The 24,925-nt window shown below is 42.9% G+C and overlaps 1 protein-coding gene and 1 pseudogene across 1 annotated transcript in view; both read right to left on the bottom strand.

Moving 5' to 3' along the window:
- Nucleotides 1-11,250: 11,250 nt before the first annotated feature.
- The window catches only part of LOC142431670 (uncharacterized), a 58,493-nt gene continuing 44,818 nt past the window's right edge, over nt 11,251-24,925 (bottom strand). Inside the window, exons 8-10 of the mRNA XM_075536684.1 lie at nt 24,668-24,794; nt 22,227-22,322; nt 11,251-13,550 (exon numbers count right to left, since the gene is read on the bottom strand). Coding sequence (XP_075392799.1) covers nt 12,181-13,550; nt 22,227-22,322; nt 24,668-24,794 — 1,593 coding nt within the window. The 3' untranslated portion in view covers nt 11,251-12,180. The remainder of the gene's footprint in view (nt 13,551-22,226; nt 22,323-24,667; nt 24,795-24,925) is intronic.
- LOC142432081 (ubiquitin-conjugating enzyme E2 C pseudogene) lies at nt 13,674-18,001 on the bottom strand (annotated as a pseudogene).

Below are 24,925 nucleotides of genomic sequence, written 5' to 3'. Positions count from 1 at the left end.
GAGGTAAGTACAATCAGCATGCCAGGAATAGAAGAATAAACATCTATCTCGCAATAAACGGGTGGAAGCATAGATAGTTGGAGGGAGGGCAGGCCACACCTAGGGAGGTGCATGAGAGCCCAGCATAAAGAAGGGGAAATGGGGCAGGGGGAGTGAGAAGCAGGGGGTGGGGAGAAACCGAGTGGATGGCATGGGGGGAATAGGGCACTAACCCACCCGGGGGAGACTATTGGTTGTGTCCCCACAGGAATGGAACATGCATACAGACCCCACCATGACACACCAAACCAGGAGGGCAACGTAAAGTGCGGAGGAATGCACAAAGAGACTAGACCGTATGCCAGCCCCAACCAGAATTAGCCCGACCCCCACAATCGAAGGGAGTAACACAGAAAGTGAAAATAGATTGTCTGGTGTGGGAAAGGAAGTGACCTACCACACCACACCCAGAAGGAAGCTGAAGCAAAGGAAGGAAGAATGGAGCAGAACACACCTGGACCCACCAAGCTCAGAGGATGGTAGCCCGGCTCGAAGGGCCCATTGTACAGAGAGGACCATATAACCCGCCCCACGGCGAGATGCGACATCCTGCACTGACCCATGGTCCTACACAGGACAGCACTGAGACACAGTGGGGGATGTGCGACTGAGCTGACCCCACCACACTGAGGCAAAACACTGGGGGCGTGCAATGGAGAGGTGGGGGAAGCAGAGCAAGGAGGTCCCAAAGGAGTATAAAGGATGGATTTGGGGGCCAGGACCTGGCAGCCCATCAGACTCATCCAGAAAACACTTCTAAAGGCCAACAAACAGACCTCAAACTACTAACAGATTTTTTGCTGTTTTTTTTGTTTTGTTTTTTTCTTTTTTTCTCTCTTTTAAATTTTGTATGTCAGTGACTTTTTTGTTTGTCAGCATGTCAGTATTGCTGCTGTCGACGCCATGTTCTTATGTGCCACTTTGGTGCTGTCAAAGCCATCTGCATTTTAATGCATATATTAATATATCTGCAGGTCCACCTAGATCAGATAGGCTGGACAAACAATGTGAGAAGAAAATAACGGGACCAATGGTCCCGGAGGGACATGAGAGCATGGGAGGTAGGGGAAGGGAGGAGGTGTTGGCCAACCCAGGTACAAGGGAACAACGCGTGGTTCAAAACCAGTGGAGGGAGGGATGGGAGGACTGGTAAGGAGTAACCAAGGGCAAGTTAACTGAGGAATTACTGAAACCAGAATGAAGGCTGAACATGGTAGTGGGACAGGAGGAAAGCATAAGGAAATAGAGGAAAGGAGTAGAAGGTAAAGGGGATACATAGAAGCTTAAATACAGACATGTACATATCTGTATTTATGATTAGGGGAAAATAGACCTATGTGCATATACTTACAGGTTCAGTAGTAGGGTAGCAGGTAGACATTGGGCATCCTCACGCACACTCCCTCAATACAATAGCACCTTGCTCAGCTAAGCAGTCATTCCATGATACCCACATTTCCGACATGATCGCTGAAGACAGACATGTGCATAAGCAAACATGGTGAAGAAAGCTGATGGTGCCCGACTATCAAAAAGATATAACATCTGGGGTCTTAAAGGCTTGAAGGCAAACAAGAGGCCATTTAGCTCAGAAGCAACAAAGCCCAAAGAGAAGAAGCACACAAGCCTAAGTGAACATGGGGTGTTGAAGGGATCTGGTATCAGACACCAAAGGACAAAAACATCATTGTGTGATCACCTTACCCACATAAACGCTGAAGACAAATGTGTGCGTAAGTAAGTGTGGTGAAGAAGGCTGATGGTGCCTAGATATTGAGAGATATAGTGTCTGGGGACTTAAAGGCTTGAAAGTAAACAAGCAGCCAACTAGCCCAGAATTAACAAAGCCCACATGGAAGCAGCACACCAACATGTGTGATCATGGGGACCAGGTTTCAAGCAACAAAGGCCGTGGGGTGGGGGGGAATCATATCGTGAATGAGGGGAGTGCATGATGGGGACCCAGTGCTCATCTGTAGACACTGGACATCCCTTGCAGAGGGGTAGTGGGGAGATGAGTCACTCAGGATTCAGTGTAGCAAAAATGAAACTCAAAACCTTCCTCTAGTTCTTGAACGCTTCCTCCCCCCCAATTATCGTAATCCCTATTCTGCCTTGCGGACCTGGTTAGACCAGAGGATGAACAGCAGTGTGGTTGGGATCTGGAAACATAGGGAATCTAGGACAGATGAACCCCTCAGGACCAGCAGTGAGAGTGGCAACACCGGGAGGCAAGGGGGTGTAGAAAGGGGGAACTGATCTCTGGGATCTACATGTAATCTCCTCTCTGAGGGGTGGGTGAAGGGAGATGCCGGGAAGTGTGAGATAGGATAGAGTAATTATAAATTATTAAGGGTTCGTGAGGGAGGGGGAGGGGCAGGGAAAAAATGAAAATGAGCTGATTCCAGGAACCCAAGTGGAAGGCGAATTTTGAGAATGATGAGGGCAATGGATGTATAACGGTGCTTTACTCAATGAATGTATGTATGGATTGTGGAAGAGTTGTATGAGCCTCAATAGAATGATTTATAAAAAGATGAAAAATTTCTAATATATGTATAGCCCAATGACTTGTGTATTCATTATTCCATTTCTACACTAACATTTTGCCAATCTTGTTTCACATATCCATTCATTTTAACTCCTGCATTAGTTTAATAATTAGACACAAAACAATCTCACCTTGAGTAATTTAGATTGAGTCTCTAACATAGATTACACAATACACACATACATAAACCATATCATTATCACACCTAACAAACAGCAATTTTTATCATTAATATAGACCCACATGTACATTTTAATTTCCTCACCTTTCACTGTTTTTGATGTCACTTAAGACTCTTATTTTGTAACTGGTTCCTCTTTTTCATTTTCCCATAATATGTATTAAGAAACTAGGTCATTCAACTTGGTTTCACTGAGATTGAGTCCATTCTAACGGAGACCCTGAGGGGAGAGTGGAACTGCCTCCATCAGCTTCCAAGGCTGTAAGTCTTTACAGATACTTACTGCCACATCTTTCTCCCTTAAGGCAGCTTATGGGTTTGAACTGCTGCCCTTTTTCTTAACAGCCAAGCACTTAACCACTGCACCAACTTATGGGCTTCTCATAAATGAGGGAGAAAATAAATGCTCCATTATGTGTCACTCCTACTTCCTACTATTTAACAATAATGCCCTACATACTCCATAGCAAGTTAAGGTTTTGGTCAGAACCAAAAGAAGCTATCAAAGGCTATACTGGTCATTACATTAGGACACAGCAACCGACTTGAAAAGATTCTTACTGACCAAAAATAAGGGAATTTGAGTGTTAAAATTTTTTTCCACATAGATGATTTTAAATTTCTAAATAGTACCCATTTAATTTTTAATTGAGTTTAAACTATCTCAAATGGATTGTGCTGGGTCAGGCACAGGTCGGGGACACTAGGAACAGCCTGCCCTGCCCTTATCGGACCAAGACGGCTAGCTTCAAAGGGCTCCAGGGCAATGAGCCATTTCCTCCGTATCAGGCTGAACGACCAAGACACCACCCCACCTCGGAATTTTCGGATGGAGATGGCTTAAGCCCCTGCAGCTGCATCCCCTGCCCCTCTCTTGTATACTTTGCTGACCAGTTTAAAAACTTACTCTCCATCACGGATAGGCAGCCTTCACTGGCCCTGACTCTCGGACAGGCGAATCTCATGCAGAAGCACAAAATAAACTTCTTGTCCTTCTATCTGGCCTGGCCTCAGTTTATCTTTGCGGCGCATCTAATATTTGGTGCCGAAAACCCAAGAGGAGTGACTCCCCTCCACTGCCTGACGCAGCTTCGGGGAGCCCTCCTCTCTCACTCTCCACAGGGATCCTGAGCCGCACAGTAAGTCCCAATCCGTGTCTATGTCTGGTGGCCCCACTGGCCTCTCTGTCCATAATCGCATGGCCACGTCAGAGATTGCCCTCCGTTTCCCTGTCCGACCCAGGGTGGCAGTGGAGACGTCCCCATCAACCCTCCCTCCTTTCTCCATCCATAGCCAACGGTAAACTACTGGTCATTTAGCCTCGACTATTGGTCTCCGGAGATTAGCCCTGGGAAATCAAAATGATAAAATTGACCCCCAGACTCTGCTAGGGTGCCTCCTGGCCAACCTCACTAAACAGGCTGGTGCCTGACATTCTTCCGATGAGCTCATCATTTTTCCATGGTCGAGTGGCCCCAGTTTAATTTGGATAACCGCGGTCTAAGTGGCCCAAACAAGGGTCTTTTGATTTCAATATTCTAACCGACTTAAGTAACTTCTGGTTTATAGCTACACCGTTTTACAATGCGGCAAAGGCAATTCCCAGCCTTTGGACTCCCCGCAGGTGTTAGTGGTGACCTTTAAAAAGTTCCAAGAAGCATCTTTACAATCCCCACCACTGTTTACCAAACCCTGATAAACCCTTTCTTTTTCTAACTAACCAGAAGTAGAGCAAGGCGATCAGAGTCCTCACCCAGCCTCTTGGACCTACATACTCTCCAGTAGAGTCCGGGGGTGGCAATCCCGTCTCAGTGCCCTGGCGCCACCGCTGCCCTTACCAAGGAAGCCCTTAAAATCATCCTCAGACAGCCCCTTCAGACGTTCTCTCCCCGCAGGCTCCAGGACTTATTGTCACATCGTTTCCTCTCCGTACTCCCTTGGGCAGGATGCAAGCAATCCATTTGCTCTTTCTTGAAAATCCTGATTTAGGCCTGCACCAATCTCCTCCCTTAATCCAGCTACTCTCCTCCCCAGTACTTCTACTGCCTCCTATGACCATTCATGCCCACTGGTCATTAAAGATCTCACCATGCACTGACCTGACCTCCTGGATCAGCCTTTACCTAATCCTGACTTCACTCTGTCCATGGTAGTTCTTACGTGGATCCCCAAGGGCACAGACAAGCCACATACACGGTTGTTTCACCAAATAAAACATGGGAGGCCATGCGTCTTCCCGAAGGCACCACCTCTCAAAAGGCTGAACTTGGTGCCCTCACCAGGGCACTCCACTTAGTCAAAGGGAAATCAGCCAACATTACACTGACTCCAAGTCTGCCTTTCTCATTGCCCACTGTCGTGCTGCCATTTCGAAAGAAAGGGGATTTCGTTCTACTAACAGGTCTGCCATGGTCAACAGTAAATTAAATTCTCGCCTTTTAGAAGCCCTTCAACTGCCCGCTCAAGTGGCTATCATCTGTTTCAGGTCATCAGACTGACAACTCCACAGTCACACAAGGCCATAAGGCAGATGCTATAGTGAGAAGCCTGTCTAAAAACCCCACAAAGCCTGATGTTCTTAACTGTACCTGACATCCAGTCCTCATACACGTCTCAGGAACAACCTTCCCTCATAAGCAAAGGAGGCAAGGCCACACCAGAAGGGTGGATCATAATTCAAAGCAAGCTAGCTCTGCCCTACTTACAGAGCTTGGATATTCTCCAGCAAATCCACCCTCCCTCCATATTGGGGCCCGAGCCTTAACTCATTTCTTGCAGCCAATTTTGTATTCCCCTTCTTTAGCCCAGTCCACCCAAACTGTAAGCTCCTCGTGCCTGATCTGCAAGGCTATAAACACTTAAGGTTTTAAGCCTGTCTCACCAAAGGCAGGGTCAAGTGCTGGGTCAGGACTGGCAGATTGACTTCTCCCATGTGCCAACACATAAGGGCATTAAGTTTCTTCTTACCATAGTTGATGCCTTTACAGGCTGGGTAGAAGCCTTCCCAACTTGATGTGAGAAGTGACACAGTCACCAACAGGATCATTAACAATATCATTCCCAGTTTGGGCCTCCCCAACTCCATCAGACAGCGGGCCGGGCTTTGTCTCCAAAATCATCCAATAGGTTTCTTTTGCCCTGGACATTAAAGTGAAGCTTCATAGACCATATTGGCTGCAGTCTTCCGGAAAAGTGGAGGGCATGTATGGCATCATAGAAAGCCATCTGTCAAAACTGTCATTAGAACTCCGCAAGTCCTCAGTGGATCTGCTACCCCTAGCCTTAGCGCGCATTTGTGCAGTTCCCCGCTCTCCTACCTTTTTAAGCCCTTTTGAGTTAATGTGTGGTAGGCCTTCCTCCTTAACCATAACCTGCCAACACTGGCTCCTCCTTTAACCCCTTACCTACCTTACCTTTCTCTTTTAAGGCAGCTTCTTCAGGAACATTCTGGCTGGTGCCTGCCCAGCGCTGACCCTGAGCAACCTGACTCCTCGATCACTGTGAGCCCAGGGGACGCAGTCCTTCTGAAGGAACTGTGGCCACAGCCCTCCAGCCAAAGCGGAAAGGACCTTATACAGTAATCCTTACTACCCCCATTGGCAGTTAAGGTACTCGGAGACCCCAATTGGCACGATCTCAGCCAGGTCAATCAGGCAGCTTCCAGCCATGACCCCCTATACTCAGCCAAGTCATGGGGCCCACTACCTTCGTTTTACTAAATTGCCTACTCTTGCCTCTTGTAGGGCCTTCCATCCTACCTATGTGTGGAGATTCAAGGTAAAAAAAAAACTTACCAGAAACAAAACAACCTCATCACCCGTCTAATTGGAACCAAGGATTGCCCCCAAACTGGTGTACCATTGCTTTAACCATCCCTCTCTCAAACATTATGTCAGTGGATATTATGTGAAGGACCATGGTATGTTTTTTAATCAGTTATTGGGGGATCATACAACTCTTATCACAATCCATACGTACATCAATTGTGTAAAACATGTTTGTACATTCGTTGTCATCATTCTCAAAACATTTGCTCTCCGCTTACGCCCCTGGCACCAGCTCCTCATTTTTCCCTCTCCCTCCCCCATGAACCCTTGATAATTTATAAATTATTATTTTGGCATATCTTACACTGTCCGACGTCTCTCTTCACCCACTTTTATGTTGTCCGTCCCCCAGGGCGGAGGTTATATGTAGAACCTTGTAATCAGTTCCCCCTTTCTACCCCACCCTCCCTCCACCCTCCTGGTATCACCACTCTCACCACTGGTCCTGAAGGGATCACCCATCCTGGATTCCCTGTGTTTTCAGTTCCTATCTCTACCAGTGTACATCCTCTGGTTTAGCAAAATTTGTAAGGTAGAATTGGGATCATGATAGTTGGGGACGGGGGAGAAAGCATTTAGGAACTAGAAGAAAGCTGTATGCTTCATCCTTGCTACACTGCACCCTGACTGGCTTGTCTCCTCCCCAAAACCCTTCCATAAAGGGATGTCCAATTGCCTACAGATGGGCTTTGGGTACCCAATCTGCACTCCCCTCATTCACAATGATATAATTTTTTGTTCTTTGATGCCTGATAACTCATCCCTTCGACACCTCGTGATTGCACAGGCTGGTGTGCTTCTTCCATGTGGGCTTTGTTGCTTCTGAGCTAGATGGCCACTTGTTTACTTTCAAGTCTTTAAGACCCCAGATGGTATATCTTTTGATAGCCGGGCATCATCAATCAGTTTTCTTCACCACATTTGCTTATGCACCCATTTGTCTTCAGCGATCATATTGGGAGGTGAGGTACGTTTCCTTTTTGATCAAACTGAAAAGGCTGGCCTGAATATGGTGGGTGCCAGTACTGGTCTTGTTCAACCCACCATGTGGAAATACTGGGATGGGGAACTGACCCCTCAAAGCACATTCGGTTTTCCCACTCCAGTTCTAGCTCTAATTACAATGCCACCATCACCATCATGGACCCATGGGATCAGAGATGGGTGCCAAGGGAAGTTTTATTATGCCACCACGACAGACTCCTCTTACGCAAAGCATTCCTTGAGCACAAGCCGGGAATATGTCCTGTCAGCTGACACCCTGGTTCAAGTATCAGCAGATAACCTAGAGGCTGAGCAAGCACTGCAGAGCCAGCTTTCCCAGGCCCCCCACCGAGTAGCACCCACATCATGGTTACAAATAATTCAACATACTATTTCTTTTTTAAAATGCAACCTCTTCTTTAGGAAACCTTTCCCATTGCTTTCTTTCTATGTGCCTCTCTGAACCGGCCTCTGTTGGCTGCCGTCCCAACGAATTTTTCCACTCTAACCACCTGCCCAGAGATAGATTGTGCACATCCACTCCCTAACATCCCTCTATGGGAACAGAAGGCTAGCCAATCTGTTCCTTTTCATGCATGTTTTCAGACCACCACACCCAGCCCATCACTGGAGTCCCAGTGTGTTTCCAACACCACTGTGTCATCCACAGTGTATGCCCCATGGGGACCTATTTTGGTGTAATGGCACTCTCACCAAATATCTTCATTCCTCTTACTCCAGCCCGTGTTTCGCTACCACCATAGTTTCCCAGCTCACTCTCTTCAGAGAGGATGAACTTGCATGGTTGCTGAGCCCAGCCACAGTCTCCCGCCAAAAAAGGGCTGCCTTCTTGCCCGTATTGGTGGGTCTTAGCTTAGCCTCTTCAGTCACGGCATCAGGTTTCGCTGGTGGGGATTTAGGCCACAGCATGATCCAGGAGGAGAAGCTCCAGCTGGCTATGGAACCCCCCTCGGTCTCTCCAGCGACAGCTCACTTCCCTAGTGAAGGTAGCCCTCCAGAACCGAAGGGCTTAGATCTCCTACCTGCAGAAAAGGGTGGCACCTGCCTGTTTCTAAGTGGAGTGCTATTATGTTAATGTAATGAATCAGGGCTCGTAGAACAAAACATAGAGACCCTCACCAAATTGGCTGAAGATCTTAAAAACTGCTGGGGAGAAAATGCCACACTATTCTCTTGGTTCCCAACCCCTCTTTTAACCTGGATCCTTCCTTTAATTGGGCCACTTGCGGTTATGTTTCTAATTATGAATAGCCCGTTTCTCAAATTTCTTCAGAATAGGGTAAGGGACATGAGATAGTTTATTGTGTCAGCCTGGCTGATAAACACATGTGGTATTAATTGCAGGGCAGAGAGATAAATGGCTTGGTGAGCCTTGCTTTTCGTCTCTCACTCTTTGATCATCGGACCAGTGTACGGTTGCCTTGCTTGTTCTGTGCCTCAATTTGCAAGCTACCCTACCTGTGGGACACCTAACCCATGGACTGGGTCGCTGTAATTTGAGGCCCTTTAAGACCTGCCTTGCCAGAAAATTGGAATGCACATCTCTGGAGTTGGGGACTGACTGTTGGTGACCTGCCTTGCTGTTTGCTGCCTGTGCTGGGATAGCCTAAATCTCTAGAAGACTACCTGGCGGCCCTCAAGACTTGAAGGATTGCCTGTGTCTCACAACTCTCTCACAGGAGTGAGTTGCACTGAGCCATTTGTACTGTTTTATAATTTAAGAGTTCATTTCCTGTATTATATATCTATCTGTATATAATAGTTCATTTCTTGTTATATATCTTTATATACATATACATATATATATATAATTATCAGCAATCTGGTTTTGTCTCTCTAGAGAATCCTAACACAGGACATACTGTCAACCAGCTTTACACCCTTACAGCCCCTGCCAACTGAACCTGACCCAGTGCATTCTACCCTTTAACTCCTCACTGCCCCAGTCCAGCAGGAAGCAGCCAGACTAGTGTTGCCCCATTGTCATAAAAAAGACCAGCAATTGGGTCATAGCCACAAGGAACAGCCTGTCCTGCCCTTACTGGACTGAAATGGCTAGCTTCAAAAGGGCTCCAGGACAATGAGTTATCTCCTAGGAATCATGCGGAATGATCAAGACACCACCCCACCTTGGGATTCAGATGGAGATGGCGTAAGCCCCTGCAGCTACAGCCCGACCCCTCCCTTATTTGCCCTCCTGACCAGCTTAAAAACTTGTTTTTCACCACAGATAGGCGCGACTTCACTGGCCCCCACTCTTGGACCAGTGAATCTCACCTGAGAGTGCAGAATAAACATCTCCTTCTCCTTCTCTCTGGCCTGGCCTGTTTATATTTGCAGCAAACCTAATAGATTATACTTATGAGAAAATTGCTTCACACACTCTTAATTATTATAAGTATCTCACCATATTCAATATGTATGCAGAACAAATACAGAAACTGGATTATATGAAGAAGAATGAAAAAATGCAGCATCAGGACTGGCAGGCTTATTAACAATCTGCAAGATGCAGATGGCATAACCTTGCTTACTGAAAGCGAGGGCTTGAAGCACTCTCTTGGTGATGAAGATCAAGGATTGCAGCCTCAGTATGGACTACAATTCAATGTAAAGAAAACTAAAATCGTCACAACTGAACTAACAGGTAACATCATGGCAAATGAAGATCTAAGTTGCAAGGATTTAGTCTTGTTTGGATCTACAAAAAATGCTCATGAAACAGCAGTCAAAAGACCAAACAAGCCTTACATTGGGTAAATCTGTTGCTTTAGACCTCTTTACAGTGTTGAAAAGCAAAGATATTACTTTGAGGGTTAAGGTGCGCTGACCCATGAAATGGGATTTTCCACAGCTTCATATCCATGTGAAAGTTGGACACTGAATAAGGAAGTCTGAAGAACATGTGCATTTGAATTATGCTGCTTGCAAGTAATATTGACAGAGAACCAAGGACTGCTGAGGGGCCAAACTAACTTGGAAAAGGTACAGCAAGAACGCTCCTTTCACATACTTTGGACATGTTGTCAGAAGACACTGCTCCCTGGAGGACATCGTGCTTGGTAGAGGGGCAGCAAAAAGCAACCTTCGACTAGATTGACCCAGTGGCTGCATAGCTGAGCTCAAATATTAGAACAACTGTTGATGATGACTCAGCCCTGGGCAGCATTTCTTTCTGTTTCCAGAGCCACTGCTCTGAGTTGAAACCAGCTTGATGGCAGCTAACACAACTGTAATTCTTTAACATTTGTGCCTTCAAAATCTCCAATCATAATACATAGGTTTTCTTCTCTGCATTAATTTTTAATGTAGTTTTTCAGTGTATTTTAATGAAGAATAATTTAATGAAAACATTTGAACTTCAGTAAAGGGTGGAAGAAGGTATTTTAAAGGCATTATGTCCAAAAGAATATGAATTTTCAAAAGATTTATAATATGTGTGGGTAGCCAGCCCCCCACAACTAATCATGGGTTCAGTAAGCGCAATTGTACGGTTAAGATATATAGATTATAGTAAAGTCATAGAGTTATAAGGAGAGACTTTGATGGAGGATATGTCAAGAAACAATAGCATCATATTTTAATATTTTTGTTTAATAAATATTTCTATTACTTCACAATATTTTTAAGCTGATCTTTGTATAACACAAGTAAGAAATAGAAATGTTTTTCCAAAATTACTAGAATTAGAGACATCAGTGTAAGACATGAAAAAATAATAATTTATAAATTATCAAGGGTTCATGAAGGAGCGAGGGTCGAGAAGCTGATACCAAGGGCTCAAATAGAAAATGTTTTGAAAATGATGATGGCACCGGATGTACACATGTGCTTGACACAATGGATGGATATATGGATTATGAGCCCCCAATAAAATGATTAATAATAAAAAAGAGAGAATGAATGAATGAACTAATCTTAAAGACACACTTTTAAGTCTGGAACTGAACTTACTCCAGTGGCTCAACTTCCTGCCAAACAATAGAACTTTAAGAAAAACACTAACACTCGGGAAGTATGTACTCCTTAGAACAATAGCACAGGGCAGAATTTGGGCAGGGATAAAACATAGAAGGCATGAAGGAATAAGACAGATGGGCAAGGGAAATGGTAAACACAGGGACAAACAAATATAAAGAGGACTGTTGCATTGTAGGGATTATAATCAATGCCACAAAGAAATGTGAACATTGTTGATTAGAAAACTAATTTGCATCCCATCTCACACTGAGGGGGTGCAACAGAACAGCAAGGGAATGGAGCAGCAAGTCCCCAGTGAATGCTGAAGGTGGACTTTGGGGCCAAGGCATGGTACTCCAACAGACTGGCCTGGAAAACACTCCTAAAGACCAACAATCCTTGAACAAAAAAAAAAAAAAAAAACTAATTTGCTCTGTAAAACTTCATTCAATCACAATAAAAATTTTTAAAGAAATCCATATGCTGAAATTTATTAGGTTGAAAGTGGAATACATTAGTACATTTTTGGCATGGTCTTTTATGATAAATCACTTGTATATGTGAAGCAAAAAGTTTCTACATTCACAGAATGTTCTATAAAACAGGATTAAGAAGTCTTACAGTTTTACATTATGAATTTTCAGATGATGGGTAAGATGCGAATGTTGTCTAAAGGCCTTCTTACACTCCTTACATTCATAAGGTTTCTCACCAGAATGAATTCTCAGATGCTGAATAAGCGAGGAATTAAGTCTAAAGGCCTTCCTACATTCTTTACATTCAAAGGGTTTCTCGCCAGTGTGAATGCTCTGGTGTAAAGTGAGTTTCTGTCTTAACCTAAAGGCTTTCCCGCATTCCTTACACTTATAGGGCTTCTCACCAATATGAATACTCTGATGTTGAGTCAGCTGCGAGAGCAGTCTAAAGGCCTTCCCGCATTCTTTACAGTCATAGGGTTTAACGCCAATATGAACGCTCTGATGTGAAATCAGCTGAGAGTAACGGCTGAAGGCCTTCCAGCATTCCTTACATTCGTAAGGCTTCTCCCCAGTGTGGATTCTGTGATGAAGAATAAGATGATAACCCCGGCTGAAGGTCTTTCCACATTCCTTACATTCGTAAGGCTTCTCCCCAGTGTGGATTCTGTGATGAAGCGTTAGCTGCTGGCGCACTCTGAAGGCCTTCCCACATTCCTTACACTCATAGGGTTTCTCCCCAGTATGAATTTTATGATGTGCTCTAAGGCCTGAACCACACAAAAAGGCTTCCCCACATTCTTTACATTCATAAAGTTTGTCAGCAATATTGAGTTTCTGATGTCGAGTCAGGTGTGCATACTGTCTAAAGGCTTTCCCGCATTCTTTACATACATAGGGCTTCTCCCCAGTGTGAATCCTCTGGTGGAGGGTGAGCTGTCCTCGGACTTTAAAGGCCTTTCCGCATTCTTTACAGTCAAAGGGCTTCTCACCAGTATGAGTTTTCTGATGTGCTCTAAGGTCTGGGCCACATATGAAAGACTCTCCACATTCTTTACATCTGTGGAGTTTTTCACCAGAATGAAGTCTCTGATGTCGAGTCAGGTGTGCAGTCTGCCTAAAGACCATCCCACACTCTGTACACTCATAGGGTTTCTCCCCGGTATGGATTCGGTGATGGAAAGTAAGTTGTTGCCGGACTCTAAAGGCCTTCCCACATTCCTGGCATTCATGGGGTTTCTCCACAAAATCAACTCTCTGTTGTGGAATAAGAGATTTGCGTTTCTGGTAAGAGGAAACTTTTTCAGATGTGATTTTCACTTGATTGAAATATTCTTCTTGAGGTTCCTCTTGTCCTTCAAATTTGCTTTTATATTCCCAATTCTTTTGAAAGACAAGGCCTTTAAGGCCATGATTTTTCATTCTTTCCATTATCTTCCACTGTGACAAATTGATTTCATAAATATCATTTTCTGAAAATAACTTCTTGGTCTCACACCTGGTCTCCAAATCTGAAAGTACACAAAAGAATAAACATATACGACTTTTAATTTTTTACTGTTCTAAAAGAAGTAAAATTTCTATGATATAAAAGCTAATTAATATCCAAATAAAACACAAAATACTGTTATGCAATTTGAAACAAACATGGGAATGATGACAGTTCACTTAAGGACATTGGAAATAAGTTAAATACCAAAATTGAAAATGTAGAAGGTTTATTAACAGTTACTGATGTTTAGATAACATTCAGACTACCTGGAACAGATTCTAGAGTCCTGGGAAGTCCTATATTTAACTCTCAATACAATTATTCTGATGGAGATCAGACTGTGAAACACTACTTAAATTTCTTTGATAATATCACTTTATTCTTAGGAAGAAACAACACACCATGTTCAACAAGGCTTCTGTTTACGACATCATCTCAAACCACTGTTCCCTTCCCTGCTAACTGGAAGGACCTCCTTTTGGATCTGAGAGCATTCCCCAACTTATTACCATTTCTTAGAAATTTTTAGACTTCTCTATCTCCTACAGACACTGACTGGGCTCTTACATGGCTGACTTTGCATCCTTAATTTCATTTAAGCCTGACCCTATTGATAATATCTAAATCTCTGTTGTTTTTCTCTATTCTTTGTTGTGGTTGCTATGTAATTTTGTGTCAACTTGAAGAGATGAAAGTGAAGGGGTAGAGTTTAGCCTGTGGATCTGGTTGCAGCTTGATGATCTCATTTGGAGGTGCCAAGATAAATGCCTCTGAAGGTGGGCTGCTCTCTGCCTCCACCTTCCCGTTGGAGAGCCATGGCTGTTGAGACCTGCCAGAGCCACTGGATCCACAAGGCTCTGCACCCACCGGCCTGTGAGCTTCCTGCATTTTCCATCACTGCATGTAGCTGTGAGTCTGAAGAGGAATTTATGGACTAGTGTAGTTACATAATCTGGTGTCAATTTGGGACTTGATAGGATTAAAAGTGAAGGCGTGAAGTCTAGTCTGTCAATCGGATCATAGCCAATGAGGCCTCTGTGTGTGCATGGCCTTCTCCTGAGAATTTTGGAAACTCCTGTATTTACCTCCTTGGAAGCAGGAGACATTTTCTCTCTTCACCCACTCCCTTGGAGACTCTATGGACAAGGCTGATTCCTTGCAAGGCATCCCTGAGGAGAAGCCACATGGGCCTACCCTAATGCAGCTGAGTGCTAGAGAAGCCGCGTGGAGACTTCTGCCAGCGCTGAGATGCTTTCACCACCACTGACTGGATCCAAAGACTTTCTACCCACTTACCTGTGATCGTCTAGTATTCAGCATCAGTGCATGTGTTTCATGGGTCTGAAGAGGGCTTTATAGATTGGTATTGGACATATGGGCTAATATCAGACTTATGGGTTTGGACTAGACTGGGTCTTAACATACAATTACCCTTTACATAAAACTCTTATACACATATGAGTTTCTATGCATTTGTTTCTCTAATCTACCCAGACTAACACAACTAGTCTCAGACTTACTGACTTGACTTGCATTAGGCTGGGATGTTTCCTTGATATCCAATTACTCCTTTATATCTAGCTCTTTCTTACACATATGAATGTCACTAGATTTGTTTCACTAATCAACCCATCCAACACATTTGTCATGAAAACATTTCTGAATTTTGAAATTATTTTCTCATTTATTATCTTGACCCTTAGACTCCAAGTAGAGAAATAGCCCCTACCTTACTTTGTTAAACCAGTAATACATAAGAGGTTTTACTCATTTAATTCCCACTTACAAATATAATCTCTCACAACTTACTACAATGATTAAATAAATACCTTCTTTTTTCACTTGAGCTACCTTGCTGTGGTAGTTACATAATCTCCTGTCAACTGGAGTGAAGAGGTGAAATACAGCCTGTCTTCAGGCCACAGCCTCATTGATGTCACCTTGTGGGCATGGCCTTCTGAGAATTCTGGGAACTCTTGTCTTCCTCCCTGGAGGTAGGACACACTCTCTCTGCCTTATCTTTCCTGCTGCTGAGACACTCGGAGGCGGGGGAGACACGTGGAGACCTGTGCCAGTGCTGAGATGCTTCCACTACCACTGGATCCACAAGACTTGCTGTCCACTGGCTTGTGCTATTCTGCATTTGGCATCATTGCATGAGCTACATGAGTCTGAAGAGGACTTTATGGACTGGACTTGAGCAAATGGGCTAATATTGCACTTTTGGACTTGACCTGGCTTGGGCTTTTTCTCAATACACAATTGCTCTTTTATATAAAGTTATTTTTTTCCCGAACCAACCCCAAATGTTATTTATTTAATACAATCATCACAGGGTGCAAATGGAGACTTAATTTAAAAAACAAACACAACAGAAATGACACCACAGCTTGAGATAAGAGTTCTACACAGACATCAAGGAGTGGGGTGGAGGGAGGAGACAGCTACAGAAGAGAAGAGAACACAAGGACAGGGAAGGTCAGGGCTCTTGGCTGGAGACTTGCTTTGAGTAGGTTTCCTGCAGGTATTTCTTAAAGGCTGTGGGGTTTTTCCAGAGTTCCGCAGCATGTGTGTTCAAAGGGCTGTTGATGTTGGGCTCTCCCAGCAGGCTCTGGATGGAGAGGAGAATCGTCCTGACGTCATACAGGGCAGACCTCTTGTCCTTCAGGATGTCCAGGCAGATGTTACCCTGAGTGTCCACATTGAGGTGGTAGCAGGGGGTGAGGAACTTCACTGTGGGTGCATTGTAAGGGTAGCCACTGGGGAACTCCAGGGAGAGCTTATACCTCAGGTCTTCATAGACTGTACCAGCTGCTCCGTGGATGGTCCCTATCCACTTGAAAAGGTTGTCTGATTCCGGGAAGGCAGAGATTCCTTTGTCGCCAGACATCATGAGGGTCATCAGCTCCTGTTGTAGCCTCTTGCCCACGGAACCCCGGGCTGTGCCCCTGCTGGGCTCGGCTCCTTTCCGGGCGGCTACGACACTGGCTGCGGCTGGGTCGCGGTTTTGAGAGGCCATTTGCCCGGTGTTGGCAGACAGGATCTCCGGAGACTGGAAGGCAACTGCAGGGTCCTGTGTTCCTAAAGTTTTTTCTTATACACATATGAGTACCTATGAATTTTTTTCTCTAGTCAACTTGGACTAACACACTCACTAAATATGGAAATAAAAAAAGGCGATTTTATGTTCCTATACCGCCTCATATTGCTTACCTTTGTTACCTATGCAGTGTTCCCTGCATTGCCCATTCCTTCCTTTACATAAGCACTGAGTACTTTTCCTGGCCATCTTATCACTGAGATACTGAAGAGTCCTACTTTATCTACCCTTAAAATTATGATATCATTCATTTATTTTATAAATGTTCTACTGGTCTTCTGCCTTCCATTCCTTCATAAGCAATACCACTTTTCTATTTCTTAGAAATACATATCAATCATTTTTCACACAGAAATATGTTTAAGCCAAACTGAAGTATTTACAACATTTTTAGCAAAAAAGATACAGGCTTGTCTATCACAAACGGGGTGAGTGTAAAGGACTTGCTAACAAAACAAACATGTTGAACGTGGACCAGAGGAAAGCAAACTAAACGGAAGAATAGACTAAATGCTAAATGTAGCAGAGGATGTATACTGGTACAGATCAGAGCTGGAAACACAGGAGATCCAGGACAGATAAACGCCAAACAAGGGTAGAGAAACCAGGAGGGGAGGAGAATGCGGGGTAGAAAGGGGGAACCGATCACAGTGATTTCATATAACCCCCTCCCTGGGGAATGGACAATAGAAAAGTGGGTGAAGGGAGACATCGGACAGTGTAAGACAAGAAAAAAAAAATTTATAAATTAGCAAGGGTTCATGAGGGAAGAAGGGGAGGGGAGGGAGCTGTGGGGTTGTTATGAGGAGCTGATACCAAGGGCTCAAGGAGAATGAAAATGTTTTGAGAATGATCATGGCAACAAATGTACAAATGTGCTTGACACAATGCATGTATGTATGGATTGTGATAAGAGTTGTATGAGCCCCAATAAAATGATTTTTAAAAAGTAAAGTCTGTAGGTTTATAATGTTCATCACACAAAAAATAGAACCCCACTGAGAATTATGAAGCATGAGGAGGAAAAAAACATATAAAAGCAAAATTTGATTTAAAAAAAAGGAAAAAGGTGGTAGGAGGGTGGTGGTGAGGGGCAAAAAGAGCTGATACCAAGGGCTCAAGTAGAAAATGTTTTGGAAATGATAATAACAACATATGTACAAATGTTATAAGAGCTATAAAGTGCCCCAATAAAATGATTTTTAAAACAAATAAATAAATAAGGAAAAGGTATAAAGCGAAAATTGGTCCCTTTAAAAAATTGATTAAAATTGTCAACATAATGTAAACAGCAAGAAATATATAAGAAATGGCAGAATAAAACTAATATAGCATATATAGCTTTAAAATTACTATTAATGAATTTTTAAAACATGCTGAAATAGGTAATTTTTAAGGAAACTATAATTTACCAAAATTAACCACAAAAGGGATAAAAACAGATACATTTCTATAGCACAACTGGAAAACAACTCAATTCACGAATCAGTGCTAACAAAATGAGTTCAAACATAACAAGGATGGAGAAAGAAAGTTCAAACATAACAAGGATAGAGAAAGATCAGCAGTGCTTCCTTCTGTGGACACAGGGTCACTATGAATCAGACCAAGTAGACGGCACCACCACCACCAACAAGACAGCACAATGGAAGACTCAGGAGTGTTCATCTCAAGAATGATAAATTGCTCCAATTTATCATATTAAAAGAAAAAGAAAAAAAACCACTTCTTATTTAAAACTAAAAAAAAATGTCAAGACCATTACCAAATTTTAAAACACAGCTCAATAAAACCTGCAACAATTATTTCCACCAGATGATAACGTATTTATTACCTCAATCAAAGGCAATTGCCCACCATTTACACTACAATTTAACCATGTATTTAAATTATTAGTTGACGCAATATAACAGAAAAATCAGAGCTAAAAGAATAAGAAAGGAAGTAAAACTACTTACAGATAAATGACTACATAATTGAAAAACTCAAAAGTAATATAAACCATTGCAGAATTTGGTAGGGCAGTGTGACATTAAATCGAATTACAAGCCAGTACACTTCATATGTATTTAACAAGGAATTCTGCTATTTTTAAGTGACATCCAGGAGGTTCGGATTCACAGCAATCCAATGCAGAACAGAATGCAACCCCACCTGGTCCGACACTACCCTCACCATTCAGGCTACATTTGCACCCATTGTTGCAGCCAGTGTCACTGAGGGTCTCCCCCTCTTCTGCGGACCCTCTACCAAGCATGTCCTGTTCCAGGTGCAGGCACGCATCCAAAGCATGCAGCATGAAGCTCAGCTCGGTATTCTTGTGTCTAACAAACATTTTGGCTGCACTTCTTCCAATACAGATTTGTTTGTTCTGACAGTCCATGGTACATTCAATACTCTTTACCAATTCCATCATTCTCATGTGTCAAGGCCTTCGGCCCCCCTCATTCATTGTGCAGAGATTTCACAGGGAAAAACACAATGACCTGGGTCAGGTGCACCTTAGTCCTTTCAGAGTCGTATTGCTCTTTAGCGCCTAAAAGAGGTCTTTACAGCAGATCTGCCCAACGCAGTATGTCGTCTGACTTCCTGATCGACGCTTTCATGGGTCTGGATTATGGATCCAAGTAAAATCAAATCATTGACAATTTCAATTTTTCTGTATTTATCATGATGCTGTCTACTAGTCCAGTTGTGGGGATGTTTGTTTTCTATACACCTCAAGGCAAAGAAAACAAAAAATCCTCAAAGCTAGACCAATAAGCAACATCACGATAAAGGGGATCTTGAAGTTGCTAAGGATTTAATTTTACTGGATCTACAACTGATGCTCATGAAAACCTTAAGCAATCAAAAGACATACTGCATTAAACAAATGTGCTGCACATAACCTGTTAAAAAGGGACGACGTCAGAAAGTGAAGTGCTGAAAAGTGAAGATGTCCCTTTGACGAGGAAACTGTGCCCGACCCAAACTGTGGTCTTTTTAATGGATTTATGGCATTTTAATGGTCCTTAATGCATGGGAAAGCTGGGCAATAAATAAGAAAAATAATGCTAGATGCATTTATATTATGGTGCTGGCAAAGAATACTGAATACACTATGGCCTGCCAGGAGAAGAAACAAACTACTGGAAGAAGTACAGCCAGAATGCTCCTTTAAACTAGGATGCTGAGATATTATCGCCTCATGCACTTTGGACATAATATCAGGAGGAACCAGGTCCTAGTTTATACTATGCTTTGGTAGAGGGTAAGTGAAAATAATGAAGATATTCAATGAGATGGACTGACAACAACATGACTACAACAACAGGCTCGAGCCCCCAATAAATGATTTAAAAAAATAAAAACACAACGGGCTCAAGCATAGCAATGATGTGAGTATAGCGCAAGACCCAGGAGTGTTGTGTTCCGTTGTACACTGGGTTGCTATGAGGCAGAACTCACTTGCTAGTACATAACAACAGCAACCGATATCACATAATTAACGAACATAAAAACCAAAAATTGTAAAGCCTGTTTTCTTTCTTTTTTTGGAAAGAAATCCACTAGTGGATAGCTCACGGTATCAGCCCCAAGGATACAAAAGAAGAAAGAACTGTTCACCCCAAATTGATGTCCTTAGCCAGATCTGAACAGATAGTAATAAACAAAGTGATAATGTAGGTCTTTGTATAAAGAATATATATATATTATGGAAACTTTAACAAATGTTTACAAATAGAGAAGAAAATACCTCAGAAGTGGAAGCTAACCCAAAACGTCCACGTTTCTCCCTAGTGTGAAAGTAGATACACAAGCAGAATGCCGTAAACGCGGCAACAACAGTCTATGATCCACGAAAGTAGCTTCTAGAGTAACCCACAAAAAACTTCGGTTGCTGATTAAATGTTTTATACAAAGTGAAGTGTATCCTTCTGTATAGTCTTTCATCTATGAGAAGTTTTACAAGAAAAGTTAAATAACCTTTTTAAAACGTTCTCTAACTGTAGGGTTTCCAATTAACTTTACCAGGAGAATTTGGTGGTAATCTTCTTTCCTAGGAGATCGCCTCTGTAACACTGAAACTCACCCAGTGACTGAAGTAGCTCTGTCACCTAAGAGGGCTCCACACCCGACAGACTACATTCATGACATGATTCAGGTTGGAGCAGGCTGTGGCAGAGACACTCACCATATATGTATGTTGCCAGCAGAGCTCGACCATGCCCATGTAATGAGACCCCGCATCCCAAAAGCCAAATAACGGCTGTCTGTGGGAGGGTACCATGTCCCTTCTGGGGACATGCTAACCTCCACATTGGCAAACTTCATTTATATCCTATTTGCCATGATGAGGACTGTAATCACAGTACAGAGATCTCCTGCGTTCTGTGCAGTGTTCTCGCAATGACTGAACCGGAGAGACCAGTGGAGGTGAGGAGGTCAGTGTCGAGGGAGCCTGGGACTGGCATCCTGGCGGGTGGGAGAACCCATGCATTTCTACTCAGCAGTCAGAAGTGAGTGGCATGGGGTTGGCCCACACACATGCGAATGGCATTTAGTTTTGTGCAGCCTTGGCAGTCTGAGGTCTGCTGGGGTCTGGCCTAGGAAGCTCCGCAGCTGCAGAATGCCAACAAATTGGAATAGAATTCCTTCATTTAACTGGTATGAGGAGCAGAAGATATTTCTATTTCCATTTTAACGAAACGCTTTTTATCCCACATAGTTCTCTATCCTTCCAGCTGCTTCACTTTCTTCAGAGAGCTTTTAAGATACAAGACCATATACTTTCTATTTATTCACAGTTACTGTGTTTCCTTTTCTTTTTTATTTAATAAATCTTTTTATTGGGGCTCATACAACTCTTATCACAATCCATACATACATCAATTGAGCAAAGCACCCTTATACATTCGTTGCACTCGTCACTCTCATAATTCACCTTCCACTTGGGTTCCTGGAATCAGCTCGGTTTCCCTTTTTTCCCCCCATCCCTCTCCCTCCCCGATCCCACCCCTGGTCCCTTGATAGTTTATAAATAATTATTATATCTTATCTTACACTCCCCAGCGTCTCCTCTCACCCGCCTTCCCATTGCCCATCTCCCAGAGAGGAGGTCACACATAGATCTCCAAGATCAGTTCTCCCTTTCTACACCCCCTTCCCTCGCGGTGTCGCCACTCCCACCGCTGGTCCTGAGGGGTTCGTCCTTTTCTACAATATAAACTCCATGGTAACAGAGACTCCATTGGTTTGTTCCACCTTTGATTGATAAGGCCTAGCATAGAGACTGGTTCAGAGAGGGCACTTAGGAGATATATGCTGAATAAATAGAAGAATGAATATACCTTCATGTAAAAGCAAAAAAAAAAAAGCAACTAAATCACCAAGTTGAATGGTTGTCAATAGGGAACAAAGAGAGTAACCCCCAAAACCACTTCCTTCAAAGAGGAGAAAAACAGAAAAGATGAAAAAAAAAACGATAAAAAGCTACAGAAATGATTTTAGTATTCCAGCTAAGAAGTAACATCACAAGGCTATGTGCCTTCCCGGGTAGTTGGTGTATTTCCCGTGGGGCTGGTTTCCCCTTGTCCAGATGCCTGCACTCACCCACGTGTCGCCTTCTTCCTTTCCTCACACTCTCCCAGGGCTCTCGCCCTTGTTCCAGCAAGGAAATCACATCTGGTTTCGAAATGAAACCTTCCGCTTCCATGGAAAGCAATGGGAGATGATGGAGAAACACAAATTACTTTGATTCAGTCTAGGTTAGATTTGTAATAAAGTACAGACTAAATCTTTAGAACAAAGAAGGGCATGATGGATAATCACATCATATAAAGATAGAAGGAAAGAGGCTTTACTTTAATTCGTACTCATTCAAGTATCCTTGAGAATCAAGTGTTGTGACTGAAAACAGATAGCTTGTTCTTACCTCTGCCACATGCCAGTTGTGTGGCCTTGGACAAGTTACTTTCACACTTCATTATCCCATCAAAATGGGATAGCAATAATAGCTATTTTATATGGTTGTTGGAAAAATTAAAAACTCAAAACAGGGGGGGAGAGGGTAAAAAATGGGGAGCTGATATCAGGTGCTCAAGTGGGAAGAGAATGCTTTGAAAATTATGATGGCGGCATATGTGCAAATGTGCTCGACACACTGGAGGAATGCATGGATTATGAGAAGAGATGTTAGGAGCCCCCAATAAAAGTATTTTAAAAATAAAGAAAGAAAGAAATCGCTATCTGCCATTAAGTCACACTTTGAGGAAATATAATCTTTAACTACAAAAAGAACCCACACCTCAGAACATCACCTGTAGAACAGTATATATGAATAACTATTGTGATATTGTTGTCTGTCGAGGAAAAGAAGCTGCCTCAGGCATTTACAGGAGCCCCAGAGGCGCAGTAGGTTCAACATTGGGTTGCTCACTGAAAGGGATGTAATTCTGAAATCCATCAGCTGTGCCGTACTGAAAGATGAGGCCATTCGATTCTATAAACATTTTTTTAATATGATGTATTTCTTTTTTTTAAATCATTTTATTAGGGGCTCACACAGCTCTTATCACAATCCATACATACATCAATTGTGTAAAGCACATTTGTACATTCATTGCCCTCATCATTCTCAAAACATTTGCTATCCACTTAAGCCCCTGGCATCAGCCCCTCATTTGTTCCCCTCCTTCCCCGCTCCCTTCTCCCTCATGAACCCTTGATAATTTATAAATTATTATTTTGTCCTATCTTGCCCTGTCCGATGTCTCCCTTCACCTACTTTTCTGTTGTCCGTCCCCCGGGGAGGAGGTCGCATGTAGATCCCACCCTCCCTCCATTTATAAAGATTTACAATCTCAGAAACCCTAAGGAGTGGTCCTAACTCTGTCCTACCGGGTCGCTAAGAGTTTGAATTGACTTGATGGCAGTGAATTTGTTTGTTTGAAGACATTTTCTGCTATTTCTTATGATAAATATGATAGTAAATGAAAAGTTCTTGAGCTTGTACCTTTGATCACAAAAGTAGATAAAATTGGATAAATTTATTTAAAAATAGAAATATGCTCTTGAATTATAAATAAATATTGTTTGAACTTACCATTACATACATTACACATGTTCTTGGAATAGAGAAAATTCAAGAACACAAGTCTACCTATTTTCCTTACATATATACAAATAACCAAATATCTATAAAAATTATGAACTCAAACAGACTTTTGTTTTTTATAATGGTTAGGTTAAAAAAAATCACTCAGCTTTCAAATTCAGCCTTTTCATTATTAAAGCTTGAAAGCCATTAAAGATAGAGAAGATAAAACCACTTCTTTGAGAAGAGGATGTAGAAATGTGGCTAGGCTTTTAGAGACATTCCTAAGAACTCCAGAGAGTGATAGTTAGGTTTTATGACAACTTGGCTGGACCAGGATTCGCAACAGTTTGGCAGCTGAAGCTTCCCCTTTGATGTGAACTAACAAAATATAACCAATCAACTCCACGATGGAATCTGCAGCCAAGCAGTCATGAGAAGATTAGGATGAAATGCAATTGAAAGGATGTTTCCATGGGACTGTGGCCAACTCCCTTAAGCACTCTGGGAAGGCTTGGCCCTTCTTGCTAGCCTGTAGCCTGCATCTGTCTCACACAGATGTGTTCTCTGGCTCTGAGCCAGCGGCTTGCACACTGCCTACAGATTGGGAACTCTCGGTGTTCTGCCATATTGCCTGGGACCCTTGAATTCATTTAACTCTGAAGTCACAAGCCTGGCTTGCTGAACCTGTATTCCTCCACCTCTGCATCCATCACCCTGTGGCCTTCCTACTTCCAGGTTTATTAGCCCAGACAGCTACATGAGTCAAGAAAAGCCTCCAGCTAGCATTGGACTCCTAGACTTGAACTGGACTGGACTTACCTGCTTTTGTAAGAATGTGAGCCACTTCTTGAAATATATTTCATTCTTTATATACACATATAAATCTCACTGGTTTGGGTTCTCTAGAGAATCCAGACTCATACAAAAAGAAAGTTGCTATTTCACATGACCTTACCCAAGGAAACCACGTTGCTATAGTTCTCCAACATCACATCTCTGTATAAGTCTTTCTGTTCCAAGTCCAGGTATTCCCACTCTTCCTGAGAGAAAACTATGTAAACATCACTGAACATCACTGACCCCTGAAAAGATAAACCCATGTCATAAAACTGAAATTAGAGAAAATCTGTTTTAAAATGCAAAAGATGAGGAGATCGTGCAGGAAGAAAAAGGATCATTAGCACACAAACAGGCTTGGCTGGAAACCTGTAGC

The sequence above is a fragment of the Tenrec ecaudatus genome, chromosome 18 (genome assembly GCF_050624435.1).
Source record: "Tenrec ecaudatus isolate mTenEca1 chromosome 18, mTenEca1.hap1, whole genome shotgun sequence".
NCBI lineage: Eukaryota > Metazoa > Chordata > Mammalia > Afrosoricida > Tenrecidae > Tenrec > Tenrec ecaudatus.
The sequence above is the reverse complement of the archived record's forward strand: the minus strand, read 5'-3'. Positions and strand labels throughout refer to the sequence as shown.